Source organism: Ambystoma mexicanum, chromosome 2p (assembly GCF_040938575.1).
Source record: "Ambystoma mexicanum isolate Mex_15411 chromosome 2p, UKY_AmexF1_1, whole genome shotgun sequence".
NCBI lineage: Eukaryota > Metazoa > Chordata > Amphibia > Caudata > Ambystomatidae > Ambystoma > Ambystoma mexicanum.
In genome coordinates this window covers 1,141,601,998-1,141,627,703 of record NC_090923.1, presented here as the reverse complement: position 1 = coordinate 1,141,627,703, position 25,706 = coordinate 1,141,601,998, and the positions used below count along the sequence as shown (strand labels likewise).

Below are 25,706 nucleotides of genomic sequence, written 5' to 3'. Positions count from 1 at the left end.
CACCATGGTCGTATATCAGATGAATGTAACTTGTGACTCTTGTCACCACAAATCTCATATTTCTTTTTGGAAATAATCAGCCAATGCTTTCACAGGGCATCCAGCCACCATAATTGCCACCCCAGGTGAGGTGTATTCTCTCCCTCTTCGTCATCTCCCACCTCCCCCCACAATGTGTACAATCTTGCCCACTCATTCCTTTCTTCCAACACTTCTTCCAACACACATAGCTTCTCCTCTTCGTTAACACCCTCCTTTTTTCCCACTATCCTTTACCATATTCACACACTCCTTGGGATTTTTTCGCATTTACCTCCTTCAAATATCTACTTGTAAGCTACATACCCATAGCTAATGTTAAAGCCTCTTGTAATGATGGGTTTTTTACATGCCACAACTGTTCTCGGGTTGGATTTGTGCATCATTAAATGGTCATGAATGTATTCATCCTCCATCCATGTGAATTCACACGAAGCCAATAAGCCTCTTAGGTCAGCCACAAACGCATCCACAGACTCACCAATCCCATGTTTTCTTGAAAAGAACTTATACCTTTCCAATACAATATTTACCTGTTTTCCATATTGAGTCTCCAATTTCCTCATTGCTTTTCCATATAAACCATCACCGTCCCCACTCACACCATCCTCCCTTTGAACATCTGGGAGTTACTCTGACCGCTTCACCCCCCCCCCCCCACCCCCCACAATACATGAGAGTAGAACATTTCCTTTCATCTGCAAATCCTTCGAACCCAAATGCAACGAAATAAAATTTGAAGAGATATTTCCAGTCCTCCCATGGTACTGGTGGTTCCCCTGGCGTAGCCCATTTTTTTGGAGGCAGGTCTAGATTCTGCATGGTTGATATTACAAGAAACATAAAGGTTAAGATGCATGCATCCCTTTACCCCTGTGGAAATGGGACACGGTAAAACCCGAAACAGTACCAAAATGTGCAAATACGGTCCCACCAGAGTAACACTTCCACACTGAAAATAACAAGCACTTTAATAACCAGAGTACAAGTATGCCCACACCCTTGAAAATGAATTATAATACAACACTGAAAAAACGTTGCAATTAAGAGGGCCTGGCTGACGCTTCCAATCCATAAGTCCTATGCAGTATGCATATCCACTGAAAACCCCTTTTGATTGTTGACTCTGGTGAAACCATGAGGTAAGAATGAAATAAAATACGAACAGGTGAGAAGAACACAGAGAAAACAAACATAATATATGAAATACTACTATTTAATGTCCATAAATCTTAATATAGCATTCCAAAATGTGGCTAAGTGAAACTTAACATTATGCTTAGGCTAGTGCTGTTAGGATTGATGACCTGTCAACCAAAGTTTTAGCATGACCAAAAACAAATCGTTACATTAATTTTCTGTCAAAATGGAAGAGGTCACTGTTGACACATTCCAAACAGTAAGGGCCTGATTGCGCACAAACCACCCTATTATCCTGTGAAATCCATAGTCCAAGCCTGCATAAATAAGAGTATGCTCATCTGATGACAGTAATGTCTTCTCGTTCCACCTGATTGTGGGAGTTACAGGCTTTACAGTCTTAAATAACTGAGGCAAGACTCCATTACAATGTTGCTCAGTCCCCACTGTATGCCAACTAGTTTTACACATGTAACAACATGCTCCTGGACGCTAGCCCTGACCTGGGCTCCAATGCCCAATCCGCTCCCACACCCTCACAGGGTTTTGGATTGTGAGGCCCCAGCACGCCACACCAATGGGCCCGCTACAAATGTGTGCCATGACAGGGCCATGACTTAACCTGTCAGGAGTGTTGTGCAGGATGCCTTCTCACGCGGGATCGCTGGAGTCGAGGAAGCCCGCCCACCTCCAGCACACACTCTGGGCCCCGACCTAAACCCCGAAATAGTGTGCACTTCCCAGCAGGACTTTTGGATCCCCTGCACTCCGACAGCAGCTCTGAAGGAAATATGCCACCCAAGATGGCAGGTCCAGTGGAGGACGTGCACCCCTAAAAAGCACACCACCCCTGTTAAGGTAGGGATCCCACACTCCCCCCCCCCCCCCCCCTCCCCCCGATCCCCCCTTCCAGCAACTGGCACCATTATCTTGTAAATGCACCACAGCTTGTGCAGGTGCCACCAGCTGGGCCCACACCATCCAGGCAGCATCCCTTTCCACCGCACCTGAACACCAACAGCTTGATGCCGCACAGGGCCTTCCTTGATAAGGGTCCTCGTTGCCACTTATTATGTGGTAAGTAATAACAAGATACCACCTAGTAATAATGAAGATGTAAGAGAAACCACTTCATCCGAGCACCTGACAGGTTTCGTATTAGGCAAGAATAATTGTGTTGGGTCTATCCCGAGAGCATCTAGGAACCAATTCTTATTACCCTTGTGTGAATGATTAACCTATGTTATCAATAACTTCCCTAAACTGTTTTATCACTAAAAACGATAAACATTAACACTTGCAATATAGCACTTTTTATAATCAGATATATGAAACACACCAAGAATGCTCCGACTGTTTGTTTAGCATTTCTGTATATTTTTCTCTTGCAAGGATAATATATGCACATTAAAAATATATAGCTAAATGGTATACAGTCCCCAATATTAGCAATAATGTAGTTGAATATAGTCCTATGCTCCTACCCTTCTTGTATTCACTTCTAGAAATCTAAACCAACCTAAAAGCAATCAATCTGGGTGTGCCATCCAAAATGTGGCAAAGTGAAACTTAACATTATGCTTAGGCTAGTGCTGTCAGGACTGATGAGCCAGTAGAGAGGTGAGGTTTTACCAACCCGTGCAAACCTATTACATGAAAATACCTACAAAAAACCTCAATCAAATATCCATGGCTTCTAAGGGCAATTAGCTGAAAGCAATCTAACCTATCCTGGCCAAAGAAATACGAGAAGGAAAAAAGTCTTCATGCGCTATGGACACACCATACTAAACTCATTGGGCCTCATTACGGATCCAGCAGTAACCCTGCCTGTGCTACTGGCAGGTTGCCGCCTGACCTGTAGTAATTTACTGCCCGGGAAGTCAGGCACCGGCAACTTGTTAGTCCCCATTCCCATAGAGTACTATGGGGCTCTTATGGGAGTGGGGACACGGAAGCACCATTAGCAACGGTGCCAGTGCTTCCGTGAAGAGTGTGTCTACCGTGGCCGCTGCACCCGGCAGGGTCAGACCTGTCTGGCACAGCGGCCACAGCAGGCAGACTTGGAGTTTGCCGATCCGGAAACAAGGGTGCCAGGGAGCTTACTGGCACCCCTTGTTTCTAGACCGGCAAACTCCTAATGAGGCCCATTGCCTCATCAGCACAAATGATAGTTAAAAGGCTAACTGACAAAAATACATCATGAGGTCCAGGGTTCAAAATTAAGATCTGATGAGCAGGAGCTAAAACCAGCTCCTGGGTGTCGGGCACAACCCAGCAAGCAGGAGCTACTGCTGGGGATCCAGGAGGGCAACAAACATATAACTTCCACATAAACTGCACATTTAACTTTTTGCCCATTATGTATGATTCATTATGGTTACATGTGTCCGAATTCTTCCTTATTAGCATTCTCAAGTACTCAAAGTTAATGTCACATATGCATGTTTTGAAAGGCACCAGCCGGCCTGGAGAGCCAAATGTAGCTCCTGGTAGCTGTTGAAGCTAACCTGGCTCTCTTAGGCTAGGAGCAGGAGGTAAATTTCGAACCCTGGGTGTCCCCTAATGGTTTAACCATGGAAGCAAAATATGTGGCAAAAATGACTTATTTCAGCCACCAAACTATAAAAGCAGGCAAAGAATGAGAATTACGAAACATTGCCAAAGTGCCAATTTTTAGACCACATATAATAAGCAGGTTTACTCTGCCATGGTGAAGGTATTACAATAGCTGCTTGTTCCTTCTTACCTCTGCCTATCCTTTCTGTGGTTCAGCTCTGCCCTGCATGCCAACTTTTCACAGGAACTCTACAAGTCTGTATATTAGCTTTGTGGTCCAGCTTGCTTTATAGTCTGAAACCAACTTTTAGTAAACCCCATCTATTTCCTTGACAGCCAATCCTGACATGTGAGTGTCAATCATAACCTGTCTTAATCTCTAGATTCAATCTTTGATCCGCACAAGCTTTGTCTCCCATAGACTTAGCCTGGAAACGTGACCGTGTAAATGTTGCTCATGGCACCCTAAATTGTCGCTCGCCAGTTGCTTTGGGCCATGGTGGTGAGGCCTAGAAGGTGGTGCCGAAGATATGATACCTCAGTAGCAGTATAGCCAGGACAGAGTCCTGGACTATGCGAAAATATTGGCCAATGAGTCTGCTGTGGTTCCAGTTGGCTGATTTTTATGCATGCAATATTTGTTGCCACCATGCAAATTATTTTTCGGTAAATGTCCTTATTATATTAGTGTCATTGTTCAAACACTGTCATCTTCAGATACTTTGCTCAGCTGACAAATGTATTAATGAGCAACATAATTGAACAATGTGTGTGCCCTGGAAAAAACTGTGATATTCTTTTGCTTTGTACAGGTAACAGGAGCATTATGGTAAAATACGTGACATTTATGGGCAACTTTCCTCCCTTAAATAATGTGCATGCACTGTGTTTTGTACAATTGAGGTTTGTGTTTGATGCCACCATGCATTTTATTGATCAGAAATATTTTAGTGTCACCTATATTTATTATTACATAGTGTTCTAGTGGAAAAATGGTAATCATTTGATACTCTGCCCATCTAGCATGTGGATAATGGGCAGATAAGGTAAATGCATGCCACACTTTTCATAATTAATTTGTCCTATTCAAAAATCCAATTAAGTTGCTATTAATACGTTTAAATTAACACACCAATTAATGAATTATTTAATCCAAATACTTAGTTACCACCACCACACTCCTCTATGAAGTGGTAATCACATGCTCCGAGTTTTTACCAATGTTTGTCAATAAGTCCTGTGTAAAATCTCTTTTGGGCAGAGAAAAGAGGCTCTAAATCCTTCAGAAAAGTATTATATTTATTCCTAACCACTTTTTCACCATTGTAACAGGCCTCATGAGCTTTAAAATGCACTATTTTGACATTGCATACCAAAATAATAATTAGGTGGTAACCTCCAAAGCACCAATGAAGATATCTTTAAAGCCTACCATATAATGCCCATTAGTACCCGGCACGCGCGGCGCAACGGGAATACAGCGTGGAGATTGGCTCATTTGCGAGCCATACCACACGGTATTCCCTTTTACGCCGTGCGTGCCGGCTACTCTGTTCCCGGCGAGGGGCGTGGCAGCCCCTCCGCCAATGAGGAGGCTCGAAACTGGGCAATCCCCGCTCCCAGCCTCCCCATGGCTCGGGTAAGACTTTTTTTTTTTTTTTTTTCCCCTTCCTTCCTCCTCCCTTCTCCCACCCCACCTACCTTCTATCTCGCAGTCTCCGGTGGGGGACGATGGAAACCTCCAGCCGCGTGGAGACTCAGAGCGGGGCCATCCCGCTACGCTCGGGCCTGTATCTACGGCCCCGGGGGCATTACCTGGGGCGGTATTGACCCACAGTCTCGTGGCTTATTGCCACAGTATTACTCTATCAATATTTATTCAAGCATATTTCTCCATTAAGTTAACAATGGTTAAAAACATGTATCATATTTCATTAAATTTACATAGAATAAGCCCAAAATAAAAAAATAAAACAGCTTTAACATATTCAAACAAGCTATCTATAAAACCCTGATCATTACATTGAATTATATAAAACATAGCTACAATGCATGTCCACGCTTAAGCAAAACAGAGAAACCACGACAAATTAACAGAAAATAAACCAAATCTTCATCGACTCCTATTTTAGAGCCACATTTTCTGCTTCCTCCTGCACGCCTTCTTAATTTATTGAGGGGTGGTTAAATGTAAACGTACCATTAGCATATTCTGGGGCTCTTATTTCACAGATTTCTCTGTGCCATTTTATGTGTACGTAAGTCTGCATGTAAAGCGCAAGAGGGCAACCTGTGTATATTTTGGACATCTGCCTCGCTCCCCATCGGACAAGCTCTTGCTTTAGGAGCTATTTTGAGTTGACTTAATGCACCATATTTAGTTACATCTCACCCCCTATCCAAATGGACAGTGCCTTACAACCCCATACCACAAGTTTGTTTCTTTACCAGGGGAGGCTGCAATCGCACTTACACTGAAATTCACTTTATGATTAGCAGAAAATGCCAGATGTGCTTTTAAAATAAAATAACTTAAAAATAATAACTGGCCCGACTGTCATGACCCTTGTCTCTGGCCCTCACTGGCAAGTCAGCCTTCCAGTTAGGGCCAGGTCAAAGACCTTAAAACCTCATCCAAGACTCTCTTGGAGTCAGTCCTGGCGCCTTTGGCACCAGGCTCATAACCATCAAGATGACCAGCATATCTGCGGCATCTAACAATTCGGCCGAACTCTTTAAAATCTGCAAGGAGCTTGCCAACCCTGCTGCAGTCTCTACCTCTCCTGTCCCCTCCCAGGCCCTCTGCACTGCACTGGCCTCTCACTTCATCTCTAAAACTCAGGACATCCTGTCCTCATTCTCCTCCTATCACCTCCCTCCTTCTCTTCCCGGCTCTTCCCCTGGCCCTTCTGCAGCCACCCCTCCTCCCTCCTCTGCCTTTCCCCTTTTCTCTGCTGACGAGGTTTCCAGCAAGTCCGATCTATGAAAGTCTCGTCTAAACTGGTTCACCCCTGTTCCTCAAACTATCAAGGACCACATCGACTCCCTGGCTCCTGCCCTGGCTGACTTTTGCAACCACTCCTTCGCCTCTGGAGTATTCCCATCCCCCCTTAAGCACTCCCTTGTGCACCCTCTTCTTAAGAAACCCTCTTCCGACCCCTCCTGTCTGACTATCGCCCAATCTCCATCACTCCCTTCCTGGGCAAGCTCCTGGAGAAACTGGCCATCTCCCAGCTTAACCTCCATGCTGAATCTGTTGGAAGTCTTCATGACCATCAATCTGGCTTCCCAGAGCTGCCAGAAGCACGGAAACTGCTCTCCTGAACATCCGTGAGGACCTGCTCTCGAACCTCGACTCCAACACTCTGTGTGGTCTCATTCTGCTCGATCACTCCTCTACCTTTGACACTGTCAACCATGCCATCCTCCTCAACCGTCTCCGTGATAACCTGGGTATCACTGGTCAGGCTCTGGCGTGGCTGACCTCTTTCCTTTCCAATCGACCCTCCCAGGTCCGACTGGGGTCGTGGTGTCCCCCAGGGATCTAATCTCTCTCCCTGGCTTTTCAACCAGTATCTTGCACTCCTTGCCCACCGCATCGCCGCTCTTTGCTCCAACTTTCAGTGCTATGCGGACGATACCCAGCTCATTTTCAGGCTACCCTCGGCCTCCTCCTCTCCTTCCCTCATCTCTGACTGTCTGTCTGCTATCCAGGAATGGTGTGCCACCAATGACCTCTGCCTTAATGCCAGTAAGACTGAGATTCTACTCATCGGCACACCCACTCCCTCCTTCCCTGCAGCTCTCTGGCCAGCCTCTCTTGGCCCTCTTCCTGCTCCTACCTGCAAGGCAAAAAACCTCGGGGTCATCTTCGACTCCACACTCCTTCTCTCCTCATATATCTGACGTCCCTAAGAAGTCACACTACCAGCTGCACCTCCTCAGAGGTATTCTTCCCTTCCTCTCCTTCCCCCAGAAGCTCACTGTCTCCCGACCCCTGGTTCTCTCGAAGCTGGACTACTGTAACAGCCTCTATCTTAATCTGCCTGCCTCCACTCTCTGCCCTCTGCAACACATCCAGAACAGGACTGCGAGACTTGTCCTTGGCCTCAAGCCCAGGGACCGTATCTCTCCAGGACTGAAATCTCTACACTGGCTCCCAGTGGCTGCGAGGATTAAGTTCAAAACCCTCTGCATTGTCCACGAGGCGTTCTGGGGCCTGGGGCCTAAATACCTTCAACTCTCTTTTCCTAAATATCTTCCTTCCCGAGCCCTTTGCTCATCCGTCTCCAACTCCCTCAGGGTCAGCCGCTTCTCGAAGCAACGCGCTGGGGGTAGATCTCTGGAACAGCCTTCCTGCCTCCCTGAAACTTGATGAGAACCATCTCCGGTTCCGGAAGCACCTCAAAACCTTCCTCTTTGCTTCTGCTTTCTCTCTCTCTCTCTCTCTCCCTCTCCCCTGCTAAATTCTTCACTGAAACTGCACTGAATCTGCAACTGGGCCACTATCTCCGACCTCGGTCCTTGGCCCAGCCACTCTCCACTTGCACTGCCTCCCTGGCAACCCCTGCACTGCGGGACTGTCTCTGTATCCCTACAGCCCCCCCTCCCCAGCACTTGTCTGCACTTACCTTGCACTTGCCACCAGCTGGCCCTATTATTTATTTTTATTCTATTTACCCTGTACTGCACTCCCCCCCCTCCCTTCCCCTTATCCCACCCCCCTACCCCAGCACTTGCGCGATCTAAATTACACCTGGCCTAGTAGGATCGTTGTCTGTCTTCCCCTTGTTCCCTCTCCCTGCCTCGTCGCGCCTTGAAACACTTGTGTATAGGCGCGTTACAAATGCCATATCATAACATCAGAATGGGACTATTTACTTGGGACTATTTAACTTGGGGGGGGGGGGGGGGGGGTAGAGGGGAGGTTCAGCCAACATGGAGGCACACACATAGCTCAGCTACAAGGAACTGAGCTATGCGGTCTAGTATTTTGGGTGTGGCAGGCCTGGGACTGTTTTACCTGGACTACTTTACCTGTGATTATTTAAACCACACCCAAACAGCAGAACATGCTGTGGGCAGTGTAATGCTCACTGTGTCCAGTTCTTTGATGCCAGTTTACCTGAAACCAAGGACCTGCAGAGAGAGAAAGAACACTACGAAATTTACCTGGAACAGTATCCATCGCTGACTTCAGTTCCACTCACCTGAAGGTACAAACTCCCATCATCCGGCACCGCATGCATCCTGGAATACCATAACCTGGAAAGAGTAGAAAGAAAGACCGCATTATTAAGTGTTTACTCACGTTTCCTCCCGAATGAAGAAAGCCACACAATTCTTACCTGGGTAGTCATCTCCTGGTCAGTATCATTGCTTGAACATTACGGCGCTCGCCGAGGAACATCGCAACCTGCAAGGAGAGAAAAGACACATGTTAGCAATATAAAAGGCGAAACAGCCCAGCGCATCGCGCATTACTCACCGGACAGCACTGCGCTTTCGCCTGCCGGCCCATGCTCATCTTCAAACTGCATGACAACCCCAAAATACCTTTGCATACCTAAATGGAAAGAAGTATGACATTATTATTTGAACTAAGAGGAACATAAGAACTGCATATAAAGACTTTAAAGCAGCATACCTACAGAGTCGCAGCAGGCCTGGATTCCCACAGGAGGGGGGGCTTGCACCAGTGAAGTAACTTGGTCGCTGCTCGCCCCCCACATCTACGTGCCCCTGCCAGGAGGAGCAGGACGGAGAATCCACCTTTTACAATATTAAGGTGAGGAGAGGGCCCAAGGGGAAGGAAGGAGTTGAGGCCAAGGGAGGTGGCAAAACATAAAGACAATCTGGTATTGAATCCAGCTCTCCTATATTACAGACTCATTTTTAACCAGAGGCCTTACCAAGGGACCGGGAGAGGGTTCGAGAGTGCAAATCATCCAACCAGGGCTGGGTGGCGTCCCTGTGGATACCAGGTGAGCGTAACACGACTCCTTCAAACTAAACACCCCCAAATCTGCTCATAAGGTTCTACCAGGTGTATCTGCAGGGAGACCTGCAATTTGGCACAGGAATTTATTGAGCAACCCCTCCAGGGCATGAGAGTTTAAACCACCATAGATGTCACTGCCATAAAAATCATGGAACAGGCCTTTGCCTTGTATACCTCAAGGCACCTGTCCAATCAGAAAGCCCCAAACTTGAAATAAAAATGTTAAAAAGCCCTTTACTCCTTAATGATGCCTTTTCAGCTGTCTTCTTACAATGATTGACCCAAGCACCGCTCTTTGAGAAGTGTAGGCTCAAATAGAAATGACTGTCCCTACATCTCTACAATCGTTTAAAACGTAGCTTCGAGGTTTCACCCTTTTCCTGAACACCATCATTTTATTTTTTATCATATTTAATTTCAAACTATAGTTCCCAAAATAGTCATTAGTGTTTAGCAGTCCCTGTTGGAGACCTGCCAGGGTTAAGTCAAAAATAGCTGCGTCATTGGCTTAAAGAATAATGGTATACTATAAAATGTACCCTTCAGAGAGGGTGAATTAACTTTTCTAAACAAAGTACTAGAATGAACGTCAGCAAGAATTAATTGTGGCCAACTAACATCCCTACTTTTCACCTTTTTATTGTTGGGGAAAATCAATGTAGAATTCCCCCATTTTGAGATGTTGTATCACAGTTGGATAAGATTTAAAATGTAAATTATGGCACACTATGTTTCTATCAATCAAATGCTTTCTCCAAATCTGAAAAAGCCAAAAATAATCTCCTTCCCTTAACCTTACCATTATTCTCCATGATGGTGCTCGGAGCGAAGCAGTGGTCTAATGTACCAAGCCCTCCCCTGAAACCTGTTTGGGAGGGCTTCAAGGTATTGTTACTTTTAGTCCACTCCTCCAGTCTGAGCAACAAAAATTTAGAGAATATCTTACTGACCATCTCGAGTAAGGAAATTGGTCTATAACTATGGGGGGGGCTGCTGGTCTAAGGACTACTTGTCCAAGTAGATGGTATAGTGCCTGTCTCAATAACTGCATTAAACATAAAACAATGTTGTGCCCTTTGAAAAAGCTACCATTATTTCTCAAACGTTTTTTTAAATTTTTTTGTGTGCCTTTTGGCAATTTCTATATTCAGATTTATAGTTTTAAAATGGATTAGCCATGTAGACAACACTCATTAAACCGTGGTTCAGTTTTCTTTTGGAGATTCTACATTCTGCATCGAACCATGGGGCATCCCTTTCTATAACTTGCACCTCCTGAACTTGGGGATGCTGTTTTCCAATAGCTCTGTCCCGGATAGCTTCAATCAAAGACTCTCACAAAGTGACACTTTCCTTTGTGGCCTTTGAACTGTTTAACAGTTTTAAGAGAATATCTTAATTTCTTGTGAATTAGTAATTCTTTGCAATGCCTCCTTGTCGAGTTTAGGCACCGGCAACCAGCCCCTCTGTCTTCGTGATGCCTACCCTGGTCATTGGAGAATTAACTCAAGAAGGAAAAACAATCCACAAAACAGTAATTGATGAATGTGGAACAGTAATGCTGATTTAAAGATCCCAGAAAATCCCATGGGAGTATCCCAAAGTACACCTGAAAATCGGTGGTCAATTTGTGACCATTTTAACTGTTCAAACATTTGCACTAAATTTCAGAAACATATTTTGCTGGAGAACCTAAAACCCCTGGTCATGTTTATTTAGTCCTACTATATTTTACAACTTGACTGGTCATGTGTCTCTAAAAATCTCCTCCTGACCACTCGATATCCTCAACGTTTCATGCAAACAACTACTAAATTTCAAATGAAGTTGAAGGGCTTGCACGTTTCCTTTACTAGAATTGCACATGGTCTAGATAACTAAGTACAGCAAATTAAAATGTTATATAAGCAGTTTTAAGTTTATTACTTTTCTTATTTGTGTTGCAACCATTTGTCTGCCAACTGCTCACCATTTCATTCGATAGGCACATTTTGCTCATTGCATACAAAAGGTTGGAGACCCCTGGCTTAGACCACCCATCAGAAAACACTGACACCACCAAGAAGCTTTGTTTTCCATAGACCTTCCCTTGAGATTACAAAAATAGCTGTGTACTTGTCAGTCATGATGTTGGTGTGAATCCAAAGTATCCTTCCACAATAATTGGTTAATGGTCTTTGGAACGCATTTCCTTGGCCGCCTCTAAAAGAAACCACCTCGGAAATGATTTACAGAGAACACCACACCATGGAGTAGGACAACCAGCGGGTACACAGCAGGGCCGGAACAAGGAAGTGAGAGAGTAGTTAATTGGATTGTTGGGGATTGGGGGGGGGGTGCTGGAGGTGGTCAGGGAAGAGGGGTAAGCCTGAAAGGGGGGAGGAAGGGGAGGAATATATACTCTTAAGTATGAGAGTTAAGGGTTTGGGAGTTAGGGGTGAGCATACAGTAAGGGGCATATGCATGTGGCATCGGGGATCAGGGCTAAAACCTCCCTATGGTGGCAAATTCCCACCCATTGGAGTCCGTTGTGAGGTGGTCTGTTGTATCTTGGGATCACATCATTCCTCTCCATGGGGGAGCCGTCCTCTGTGAGGCTATAGAGGTGAGGCCGCTACCCGATATTACCACTAGGGGTGGTAACAAGCAGGAGGATCTTACAAGGAGGATCTGCCCTCATTGGGGTTGGTGAATCCGGTTCCATGGTGGAACTCCCTAACCCTCTTACCTGAGTCCCCGAATTCCTTAAGGTCTAGAAGAAAAGCAGCTGATAGTACCACTGTATGTTATTGTGACACTCCTCCCTTTCTTCCTATAAACCCTAATTCATTGTTTTATGGAAACACTGTGAAGAAGATTACAGGAGTTATGCAAACTACTCTTTCATGCGACTTCCAAAGTACTAAGAAGAGGTGGCCCTGAGAAGATCTGGAGAGTGCATCATGGATACAGAAAAGGGACTTTCACATTTAGCTGGGGAGGTCCCATCTACCGACCATAAAAATAGACCAGGGACTGTCTGAAGGTGAACCAGGGAAACCAGGGAGAAGCCAGCATGAAGACTCACCTGCCCGGGAAGTTCAGACCAGACAATTAAGACACAATATGGAGAAGCAAGTCCTTGATCGAGAGGACAAGGCTGGAAGGTCAGAGAAAGCCACAGGAACTAGAAGGAGGCCCGACCAATGCAGAAGAGGGGATCCTGCTAACGGTGGCATGACCTCAGCGAGGTGGACCGCTTGGTCTGTTTATTTATTTATAATGCGCTCCAGACCCATAGGTTACCGGGCGCAGCAGCAAGTATATGCGAGGCTTACAATGTTACAAACCTACATGAATAAGATTACAATATTACATATTACAATATTACATGAATGTACAATTACCGGTTGCAGTATTTACATGAATGTACAGTTGGCAATATACAGAGTTAGCAGTTATAAACATAGGGTTACACACATCTGAGTACATTAAGTAGGGCTACACTTGTGAAGGTTCATTACAGGTGTCTAGTAGTTGTTAGCGTTAATGGTCCCTTAACAAACGCTGATACCGGTGAACTGGATGACCTGCAGAACTGAAGCCTGGCCGAGAGGAGCAAGGAAAGGGTGGCAGCGAATGGCCAAAGCAAAAGAGAGGCCCCAACATCCCAGGAAGAACCAGCAACGTGGTCCCAGGAAGAAAGAGGTAACGGGATCTAGGGTAGACCGTTGGGGTTTTGGGGAAGAATAATGAATGCATCTGAAGGGATGACCCTTGTCTCAGTAATTGTTGTAAAACTGACTAAAGCATCGGGAGTGAATTCCCTCAGCTCAGTAATTCTTGCAAACCTAATCAAGAAATCATAAGTGATCTCCCTCTCCTTAATTGTGGTAAAACCAATCAAAGAGAAGAAAGCTTTACGAGGGGTCTCCCTCATCTCAATAATGGTTTTAAAAGTAACGAAGATTGACTAAAAACCTATTGCCCATCCTTACTTCTAACTAAATACAAATGGTGTGGGAAAAAAATGATATACAAAAGAAGTGTTCAAGAAAAGATATGTCAGCATAGTTGAGCCGTTACCTTCCCTTCCCCACGTTTTCAGCAGAGGATAAGGCGGCACATTCGAGCTTAGCACATACTCTGGCTTTTCTAGCACTGCGATGCAGTTCAAAATCTTAGTTTCAGGATCTTCTAAGTCCATTTGCCATTTAAAGTCTCTTATTTCAGAGGGCCTGATGCAACAAACATTCAAGGTTCCTTTTGCTTCAGGATTTTCTGATGATTCACTGGTCGCCCCTGGTACCGCTCAGGCCCACTTTAGCACAAAACCTTCAATTGGTCTCCCTCGGCTGGGCTCGGACCTAATTTCTCATTTTCCAAACTTTCTTTACTATATCAACATCGAAGGCTTTCAACTGTGCGCAGGATTTTGCTTGCCCTATCGCAGGACCACTTCGATTCAATTCTTTGTTCTCTTGTTAATATGTCCCTTTTAACTTTCACTTCTGCCACTGCTCAGCTGGACACCTTACAGAGGCCTTCTATTGAGCACCTACGTGGTGCTGGACCAAGGTATCGTATCAAAGTATCTTCAAAGTTCAAACACTAATCAGCAGTTCACCTTTACTTGCGTCTTTTATCATACGCATTTTAACAATGTTCATTCCAGCGCTCGCCATACAATGTTGCTGCTTGCAGCCTTGGCTTCAACACAGACCGGTCTTGTATTGGTCTCCCCAACTCTCCAGCTGTGTTGATTTCACTGATGCTGCTTTGTTCTGGGAAGCAAGGACAGTACCACGGCTGCTTCTGCTCCCTGCCTTGATTAGTAGTGCAGGAGGGCCCCAGGTATCTCCTACACACAATACAGGAATCTTAGGCCTGGTTTTCTGGTCTTATGCATTCTAACCACAAGGGCTCTTGAAAGTAATGGTTTCTTGTTGAAAAGGGCAAGGGAACTTCCCTGCTTGTGATCTCCTCCTGTTTTGACATCTTTCTTCTCTCGTTCAGCTGCTGTCTCGAAACTGTGGTTCCTTGTGTGCTTTGCCTCGCTCAGATGTGCTTTTATGCTCCGCCTTTTATCCGTGTGAGGAAGCTAGTGGAAGTCGGGTGTGAGGTTTGGTAAGCAATTGCCTGCCGATTGTATTGGGACATGTCAGGTATACTGCTCAGGTGTTAGTCTGTTTTCTCCCAGAGCGGGCTGTCCTTGTGAACGTTTTTGTGCAAGAAAAGTGGGGGGGGGGATGTGGGGTGGGGTGTAAAGTTCCTATGTATCCTATCTGATAGAATGGGGTAAAGGTGTTACAGGAAAGAGAGGGATACCACGTCTCATCATCCGGTGTCCCACTCCCGGAAGAGTACCCTTCACCCTGTGATCCTCCTGCACAAAAGTGATGGCTGTGTCCTGGCCACCTAGATGACAGATCTTTGGGGACCAGTGGGTGAGACACCTTCTGGTTTCTCACAAGTGGTAGGGCTAGAGTTAGGTAGTTTTGACAGAGGACTGGACTTTTTCACTTGGACAACCACCCTGATGACAAACACCCACGTTTTCCTTAGTAGGTAGGGCATACCCTTTAGAAAAGGGAGAGTTGGGGCTTTTTGTTAAATTGTTTAATAGAGAAAGGTTCATATCATGCCACCCCGTTGTCTGACTCTTTTCCCCAGCATGCCAGAGGTGGTCTCAAAAAGGCCCTTTTTTTCATTTTTTTAAAAAAAATTTAAGAGCAGTCTCACATGGACTGGATAACACATTGAATCCAATAATTGTGGCCAACGAGCTGTCTGCTTCATAGGATTAACCTTTGTGAATCAGCCTATTTTTAACTTCATGCAGTCGAATGTACAAAATGTCTGACATAAAAAAAATTAGATGAACATGTAATTGTATAATAGGGGCATTCCAGCTAACGGGAACATATTCTTCCAAGAAATAAGAACTATGATTTTACATAGTATTCAATATGCAGCTGCTGTATTCAGTCAATTCTTTGAAATTTACAGTTACTTCATATAAGTTGTTCTGCTTTGTAAACCTGACCCTATGTGTATTGCAAAATCATTTGTTAATGGACCACAATTTTAAATACATTAAAACAGTCCAACCCTTTGCAAAAACATCTCGTATGTGAAAACCAGGGACTAATATTGTTCAATTATGTGAACACTCAATTTTAACAATAAAATGTGTTAGCAAGTTTAAATCCTGTGGCCAGGCCAAGTCAATCTGGACTCATGTGAGAGGGTAGCACTTAACTTGTGAGCCATCAGCCAGAACTTGCATTCACTATGCTGGTAGGCTGAAGGTAGTTGTAGTCCAAAACATTTGCAGAGAGAAAGGTTCAGATCCCTGGTTTAGTGGAAGCGGTGTCATATTTACAAGGGGACACTTTTGAAAATGTCCATGGTATTCACAGCCCCATTGATGAAAGACACAGTTTGGTGACCGGATGATTATAGAGATTTCCATGGCTTCTGCTCAATCCACTGATCTCAAAATTCCTTGTCATGCTTTGTCAACATTTTGCTATAAAATATCTACCCTGAAAAACATATAATTGTGTACCTAGTTGCCTGCCTCCTACAGTGATATCCATAGTATGAAGTGTCTAGTTTTCTCTTTGCATCAACATAATGAATATATTATATACACACTTAGTTAACTAGATGTTTACAAAAAGTAGGGATGAACAGTCTATCCAGTCTGCCCATTTACAGGTGTATGCAATGTGTACACAATCTCTCTGTGTACGAATGAGAGGATTGTAACTTTGTAATGTAATAATTCATAGTAAACACGTGGCAGGACCACCAGCTCACCTGCTTTTATTTGCCCTTAATTATGTTCTCTCTAGTGTAATGTAGTCAAAAAGTCAATAGATTACATAACATGAAACCATGTATAATATTCCAATGGTTAAATGTATGAACCAACATAGACTCACAAAGACAAACACATCAGTGCGATTCATGCATAGTAGATATATAGGTAATTCTACGCTACATCGCAAATTATAACTATATAGATGCATCAGATAAGTCACTGATCAAATACATAAAAACATGTGTACAAGACGACAAAGACATGTCCCCAAAGACTACACAATAGACCAATACTAATTACACACAAGTTGATGGATCAAAAATACATAAAGTGCGACTTTCTCAAAGTGCAATTATGCTAGTACAAAAATATGGACACATCTGTATGTTAAATGCCCGCTAGTTGTGATACCTAAAATGTTTAATCAACCAACTGGTTTAGATCTCTACAACGGAACCAACATTAATTTGCTACATTTTTCTAAAGTGCAATTATTGGAGTCATTCTAGTTATAGGCAGCCAATGCCTGAGAAGCTTAACGTCATGCATCTTTCCAAAGTGCAATTGTTATGTTTAACAGCCAACTAGTGTATAATCCATACCATTCATTCTTACTAAATCCCCCTAACGCTGCTAAAGATTGATTACAAGTGCAGCTCAAGTAGTTCATGATTTGCAGCGATACTTGTTTCGTCGAGTAGCACAAAGCCTTGTCTTCAGGGCCAGCATTACACAAATCATTCTATAATAAAAACAGAACCCACGCATTAATTAACTGGCTCTCATCTAGAGGACTACATATTCATTAGAGTAAAATTAAACCTTCATTTAATTACCCGATATCACCATGAGCCTTTAATCTGGAGAAATCTGTCTTCAAATATATTGTAGCGTTGTTAGCAAGAAGGTAATAAGCATGAATAATGTTTGTACTATGTGACGAATCAAGGGAACTCGTCCCTTCTCTCCAAAGTGGAGCCCCCCATACTCTGAGGATGGGAAGGTGAGCCTGCCCCGCAATACCCTCCCTAGCAGTAGAGGCAAGTGAGACCTCACTGTAGCGTATTCCCCTGTCAGACAACCAGGCAGTGAGAGGTCAGCAGTCCCTACACTTGGCCAGAGTGAAATTCGGGAGCTCTTGATAGATTTGTATAGTGTCTCTTTCATACTGAATATTGTGTAGGCGTTTAGCCCTTTCCTGGACTGTGGCTTTCTGTATATACCTCAAGAACTTCACTACCACAGATCTTGGACCTCTTCCCCTGACCATTCCTCCATGATGCGCCGGTTCGGTCTCCACCTCCATTCCATCTTCATCGTAGAACAGGACATTCACCAGAGCCTTGGCTGTCTTCACCACATCACTAGCGCCCCCCCCCCTTCCTCTCCTGGAGACCGAACATGCGAAGGTTGTTCCTGCGCTATTTTCAAGGTCATCCCTTTTCAACTGATAATCCTCGTCTCCTGTCTCAAGATCCGACAATCTCCCGTCAAACTTAATTTCTACAGGGTCTGCACTAACCTTCAAATTTGTTCTCCAGAACCTCGACCCTACCTCTGAGATACGAGACTGAGGCCTGTAGTTCACCCTGCAATGCTGTGATCTCCTGCAATATGTCTTCCTTTGTGGATGGGGCCTGAATGTTACTCCCCACCTTGGTTGGTGGCAGTCTGTTGTCCACTCCATCCATTGCAGCTAATCTATGGAACTGCTGCAAACTGCCAATACCTCCCTTAACCTTCGCCACCAGTGTTAGCCCCGACCAGGAACTCCCTCAGGTGTGGAAGCTTGCCTCTCGCAGCAAGTACCCTACAGCTAGCCAGCCCCCAGATCAGTTAGTCAAGCATTGGTTCAAAGCTCTGTGAGGGGCTGCAGATTTTTCAGGTATTCGGATAGCTGAACAGACCTTGCCCCACTACTTCATGTGACAGAGACCACTGGCCATCTCCGCCTCAAACCCCCACCCTGGGGTCCTCCAGTCGTCTCTGTGGACACTCCAGGGGTTACCAGTGTAGAATTCGGGGTGGGGTAGCAGTACACAGGCCACTGGGGCTCTATATGCAGGAGGCTGCCCACCCCTGATCAACCCTGCCTCAGAAAAAGTCACAGAGGGTGGGGGGTGAGGCCCAGATGCCCCACACTCCAATCCGCTCTGTGGACCCCCGCTGCCTTCTGCCTCAAGACCCCACACAAGTCCCAGATCTTCAATGGGCCCACCACAAGGCCTGAGCCCTGTGTCCAGAGGTGTCAGGCCCAGACCTATCTCCAATGCAGCCAGCCACCCACAGTCAATGCTGGCCACTGTGAGCTCCCTGCCAGTCCAATAATGCACCACAGGGGGCTGGCAGGCAGCTAATCAACAATGAACCCACTTCAAGAGCAGAACTCCATGTCCTGCAGCATTGAGCCCGAGCTCAGCACGGCAAGAAATCATCCCGGGGAAGAGGGCGTGGGGGCTGGCAGGACACAGACCACACCCCCCCCCCCCAACCACTCTGGTAGTCTACTCCGCTAGCCCCTCTGCTTCAAGCTCCCCAGGCCTGCCAGACCTGGGTTGTCTATGGGTCCACAACGGGGGCTTGGCCCCGTATCCTGCGGCTTTGGGCCTGGACCGCAACTCCACTGTGGGAAGAAGCCTCCCGTCAGCATGGAACGCCGTGACCTCCCAGCTGGGCCCACCTCACCAAAAGTCTCACTGCACTTGGACCGTCCCGTTTCAACAGGGAGCAAGGTCTTGCTCCCCCGACTTCAGTCCGCCCCTCTACCGAGCCTGTTCCGAGCTAGACCACTGTGTGGACTCGTCGGATGCCAGAGGGGGCCCTGCCGACTTGCCCGCACCAGAGCTTTCACAAAGGATGCTGGTGCTGCGCAGCCCTCTGATGCTACCTCACTTCCAAATCACCCCTGCTCCTCGACACCACAACCTCAGCGACTGATTATACACTGAGAAGGGCTAAAATTGTGCCTTGCATTCTATCTCAGGCCACCATGGGGGACGGAGCCCCTCTACAGTGCGTCCCTGTTGGGCCAGCTCTACATCTTTTTAACCAAGACGGATCACCATCCACTTCCCGCTGTGACTACTCTGAAAGTAACTCCATTGTACATACTACCTTGAATATATTTGGTCACTTCAAAGTAATGCAGGCAGTGTTTCTTGTCCGGTTCCCAGTCTCTTTCTTTTCCTTGTATTTCCAACCTTGCCCCTGTCACCTGATCACTACCATTCCCACTTAAGCACAGCACCTGACTCTGGGGTTGCCCCCATTGTTTCTTTTATAGAAGTGTTTCTGGGTGAAAACCCCCTGTACACTCAATACATAAATACAAATATAACAGAGTTCTACTCTTGTCTCTAGTACAGGCTGCAGCCTTTACAGGTATGCTAAAATAAACCTGGTGTTCAGAGCTGGCCTGGGCTATTTATGATGGGTTTTAAGTGCAGTGTTACTTCAGAGCATGTGTAAAAGATTGGGATGGCAAAAGTAAGCTGGGCAATTGGAGATGTCCAGTTGTTATCTTCAGCGGGCCAGATGCTGTAGATGGATCGATGCAGGTATAGTTTTATCAATCCTTTGAACTTTAGACAATCTGCCTCGTGTCGCGGAGGATATGGGAGAGTGGTCCACAACAAGGAGGCATGATAATGGAGGGATCTTCTACTGAAGCGTTTGCATCTATATGGACGGGCATCTAGTTTATTGTGAGAGACTAGCCTTAGACAACTGGCAGGCTGGTATTGTTTGTACAGCTTAATAGTTTAGTATGCTGCAAGGCAATAGAAGGCTTTGTGGACCAGCTAAAGAGTCTTTAACTCTGTACATTGCTTTACAGGCAGCCAGCGCATTATCTTCACCACTCGTGTTTAATTATTGCAAGCCTAAAATGTGGGCAACATGTTTTAATACCATTTGAACTTTGTGTAGAGGTTTGTCTGGAGTCCCAAAATGGAACGCACTGCTAGAAAATGTGGCATGGCCACTGCAAGGAGCAGGCCAATCTTGTGAGAGGTTTATAGGAGTTGGATTGTTCCTAGAAGATGCCTCAATTACAAGTATTGTAAGGGTGTAGAAGTAGGACGCTGACACAATGGGCTCATATTGATTGGCATAAACCTTTATTGAAAGTAAAAGGGAGGGGGCTTAGGGAAACTGTCAGGATGTCTTTGGTGTCTAAAGTAAATAGTCCACTGTCACAGGTCCAAAGCCTATTTCCATCCATCACACTATTGACTAAATTATACAGAACAATTAGAACAATAAGTTGTAGATCCAATCAAAGAGTTCCAAATAACAAAAGTTCCAACCCCAAAGTTCTTAAATGTAAAACAAAGTTCTTAGATATTTCTCTGTAACACAAGCTTCGCAACAACCAGGCGTGATTATTCCCTTGTCCTGGTTCCTTCTCTTGACAATCCTCTGTTTCTCGTAGTACAACCACCATAGACAATTACCTTGCCTTGGGGCCTTCTTTTGGCAATTCTCTCATTGGTCCCAGACATCTGCTTTTCTCTCTTGTTCTGCTTGGGCCAACTTGGTTTGCTTCCCTGTCAAGTATGGTCCTTCATAAAACTCTCTGTGGTTTCCCTTCTTCTCAGTGGAGTGGGTCTCAGGCCTTTCTTCATGTTCCTGTACATGGAGCCCTCTTCTCCCAAGTACCCCCACGAGGATGACTACTCATGCGGCTCTCGTATAGTGGGTCCCAGACACTCTATTTGACTTTCAAATAGGTGCAGGATCCAGACTCTCAATGTCTCACTCATTGGTGGGTCCCAGGACCCTCTTCTTTGCATGCAGGTTTTTGGAGCCCTCTCCTCCCAGGTACCGCCACAAGGAAGATGACTTGGGTTGCTTTCATTCGGTGGGTCCCAGACCCTTAAGCTGCTCTTATTGTGGGACATACCTGCTTGACTTGCCTGCCATGTACTGTTACTGAGGATGCTGACTGCACCTTCTTAATGTTCCACCAGCCAGCCGAGTGCTCCCTCTGCCTCTGGGGAGCCTTGCAGTGGGCTCTGGTCCACCCAGTAACACTGCAGTCTGTCTCCCGCTGGGCAGCGTCATCTCCCCTTCATGCGCTTCCCAGGAGTTCCGGAATACCGGGAGCATTTCTCTGCCAGTTTGCCTTCTGGTCCTTCCAGCTCTCCTCTTGGCTTCCAGGTCTGCTTCCTTCCACCTTTCTGCACCGTGCTAGCTCCTCCAGGGAGGACTAGACAACTGTTTCCTGAGTCTTTCCTCCTTTTCTACTCTACATTGACCAATGAGCAGCAGGCAACAACTAGACCACTCATTGCGGTTCTTAGGAGTACTCTTCATGCCTCTGTTACTCCTTTTCGTGTTAGTACTTATTCCAAGTTATCTAGTCCGCTCATGTTGCTTCCGTGGGGCACTCTGCATTCCTCTGCGCATCTTCTTCATCTCAGTGGTTGTCAATATGATATCTTTCAACTCCTCCCTATTCTTCCTTGTATCTGTATTTCTACCCTTGATCTCACCTGGGTCGGTTGTGCTCTTCATAGTCTCAGTACTTTCTAGGGAAATGGTAGGGTGACTATAACTCATTACCCTCTTAGGGAAGGGGTTGTTAAGGTTATAGGAAAGGGGTCTAGGGACAAGTGATTGGCGGGGATACCGCGTTCTGAGAATAGTGGTCCCCCATCCCATAGGGGGGGGGCGTCCTTCCCTGTGTGAGCCTCCCTCTGTATACCTCCCCAGGGGTCTATTGTACTGTGGACGCATCGCCCTGGCCCCATTGGAAAGGTCTCCCACTAGGGGAGAAGGGACGACATCCTCCGATTCGTCACAGTATACTTTACCTTGTTGATTTTGAAAGTCAGGGTGGTCCAAGTGTGAATGGTAAGCTGAAGGGGAGAGGCAGATTCTGAAACTGTTAGCCTGCTAGCAAACACCCTGTTTTTGAAGTATGCAGGCAAATGATGAGCTATAATCCACGCAAAGTATGACAGCCGCACACACAATAGGTCAAGACAAAATGAAAAACATTCAGTGAAATTAAAAATATTTAGCAAAATACACATAATCAGCCATACCCAACACTCTATTTTGTCGCTTTACATGCACAGTAGACGAGGAGGGACAACATGGAATGAAACACACACACACACACACACACACACATACATACAGACATCAGTGGGGCCGCTGTATATGCACAGTAGGTTTGGCAAAAATGTTTAAAAAGTACTGTTAAACACACAAGGTAATCTAATCTACCACACCCAATACAAATCTGTCCACATAACTTGCATACAAACCATTGAATACTCTCAAATCAAAGAAATCAAGTCAAGGTTACTACATATAAACGTTTAGTCTAAAAATGTCAGTGTTTATGTTAATGTTTAACTTATTAATTAACCACTAAACCTAAAATAAAACCATAATTATTGAAACGTTAACTTACCCTGACACAATGTCAAAAAGCAACAGCACGTTTGTATTTTTACAGATTCCACCAATATTGTACAAAGATATATAGAATACATAAAAAGGCAATATATTCTAAAAGCAATTTTAAACAATATATAACATAATCACATACACCCATACAAAGAACTATCTGAAAATAAAGCTCATTGCCATCTTCACACCACATTTCATGCCAAACAATAACTACCATTGACATGCTAAGTACACATACGTACAATACAAAAGCAACGTACAAACATAGAACAGTTTCTTAAGAGATTAACACATTAACAGCAATCCAAAACAAAAGGGTGAGTTGAGGTTCTAAAAGTGTTTTTATTTTATGTAGTGTTTAATAATAATTTAAACATTAAAATATGTTTCAATTATACATTAGTATACAACATCCACAAATCCAATCCATGCAGTTACAGGACCAAAACATATATTTACTTTAGAAATGTGCTGACTCATAGTTAAACTAATAAAGTATGTTTTATCATTTACATTTTTTTAATTTTTATTATTATATTGATCTTGATTTTTAAGTGATTGAGGCTTTGAGGACACCCCACATTACAAGTAGAATTGTATTTTATGGTGCCATCATGTTGGTAGCAAAATACTCCTACAACTCAGGATGACCCGCTCTAAGGTAGGCTGTGCAAACCATGCGATTTCAAACCATATAATTGGGTTGAGCCTTTATTGCACCTCTGAGGTATCATTGGTTGGTATTGTCTTATAGCAGTTGGTAATATGCTTCTTGGTATTCTCTGTTTTGGGCCTTAACCACATTTTACAGTCATCTTGAGGTTCCCTTTCCCTCCCCCTTGGAGGCGCAGATAGCCCATAATACCCTTGCTCCTGATAGGGAGCCACGAAAAGGTGGGATAAGCAAACAGCTGCTCATTACGGACAATATTCTGCACGTGTAAGTATCTTCGCTCTAAAGATCTGTCTCCCCAACTGACTATTGCACAATGCCATCAACTCCCAAATGTTTTAACCTTTGCCCCTCAAGTTGACCATTACTCACTACCATCTCTGAGCACATTCATGCCTTACAGAGCAACACGCTTTGATATGATATGAAGCAGCCTAAGCCGTTCACTCATTTCCCTATGCCTGGGTCCCGCATGCAGTTCCCATTGTCTGGTGCCTCAACCGAAAGCCCCCACCCTTACTAGGGGCTTCTTGTTTTGTTTCTTTTTCATGTGCTTTGAGGCATTATTATTATTTTTTTTAATGTTCTTTTTGTCTTGCAGTCACTGGAAAGCCGCTGAGGCCCGAATCCTGCGTGTTTCCGTCAGTTCCTTTTTGGACCACCTTTCTCTTGTCCTGCAGACCATTGATCGTTTTGGGCCTGCAGTGGCAAGGCCATAACATTGACTGCCAGAGCACAGAGAAACATTATGACAACTGGAGTTCGGAGGAAACCCATAACAGCTAAAACTAAGACTGCATGGCCGAACCCACTGAAAAATTGACACTCTTTCAGGTTGCTTCTGCTGTCTAAGAAAATATCAAACCTTACAAGGCTCTCACTTTAACTGTGGGGCTGAAAGCAGGATTACACTTCAAATTTGCTTCATTTTTTGACATTCCCAGCCTAGTCTTGTGCACCACTGAGAGCAGTTGGGTGCAAACGCTTGATTAGGCGGAGGCATTAATATCAGGAAGGGTGTGAGCCACTAGTATGTGAGGGTGAAGGCCAGGGGCACCTATTTTTTTGGATAGCTCTGGGTACCAATATCAGGCGGGACATAGTACCCTATAGAGTCACATGGGTAATTGTAGAAGGGTTCCTTGAAAATCATCTTGATATTGTTCCAGTTGGGTTTCCTGGCTATGTTAGCATCTTTTGTGCTACATTACAATGGGGGGATGCAGGTGTCATGGTTCAGAACTCCCCAGTCAAGTGGACAAGTCAACCAGCCACCAGGTCAGTCACATGCTCGGAAAACGCAAAACATTAGGCGGGGGAGGGGGTAGTGGGCAGCTCAGAAGGATGCACTCTAGTGGTTGGTTCTGATCTGGGTACCCAACCTTTTTCATAAGGCGGTGGAAATTACCAAAATTTGGAGCACTGGCAAGAACCACCGCCTGGAAGAACTGCAGAGAACAGTTGAATTATCTCTCCCAGCTTTAGGGGACACAGCTTATCTCTGGCCAGCAATCACAAACACGGAATGCAGTTAAAGTTAGAATCCAAACCCTGCTTTCCCAAGGTAACCCATACACATTGCAGTGCCCACAAATTTTGTTTCTTTTTTAAGGCCTCCCTTAACTGCTTTCACGTATTCAGTTTTATTGTTTTTGTGAATTGTGCAAATAAATGGGAAACCACAAGCGTCTCTGATCTGTGCTGCAGGAAATGTATGCTGCTTGTTCCAACTTTTCAATCAGACGGTGCTAATGGAATGGGCAGCCTCCATATAGCGTAAGATAAAGAGAAGCATTTGTGCACAGATTTATCTTGGGTCTTTGTGGCAGATAAGTAGTAAATATGTGCTTTACATATTGAAGGTGCAACCAATGCGTCAGCTGGTCTGTAGGAGCCTTTGTTAGTGATCATCCACAAGCAGGCAGCTGTTCAATTCATGAAAATGCATACTTCAAGCTTTAATAATTGATAAGCATCGAGGTGCTTGAGAAGTATAGAAACCTAAGCTGGAGAGAGGGTGCTCTGAAGGATGTGCCAGGGTAGTCATTACAACAGTTATACCG

General features: G+C 45.0%; 1 protein-coding gene across 1 annotated transcript in view; it reads left to right on the top strand.

Annotated features, from left to right (window-relative positions):
• The window catches only part of LAGE3 (L antigen family member 3), a 65,828-nt gene extending 40,500 nt beyond the window's left edge, over positions 1–25,328 (top strand). Inside the window, exons 2-3 of the mRNA XM_069645224.1 lie at positions 23,782–23,910; positions 24,245–25,328. Of these exons, the coding sequence (XP_069501325.1) occupies positions 23,782–23,910; positions 24,245–24,362 (247 nt within the window). The 3' untranslated portion in view covers positions 24,363–25,328. The remainder of the gene's footprint in view (positions 1–23,781; positions 23,911–24,244) is intronic.
• Positions 25,329–25,706: the final 378 nt, after the last annotated feature.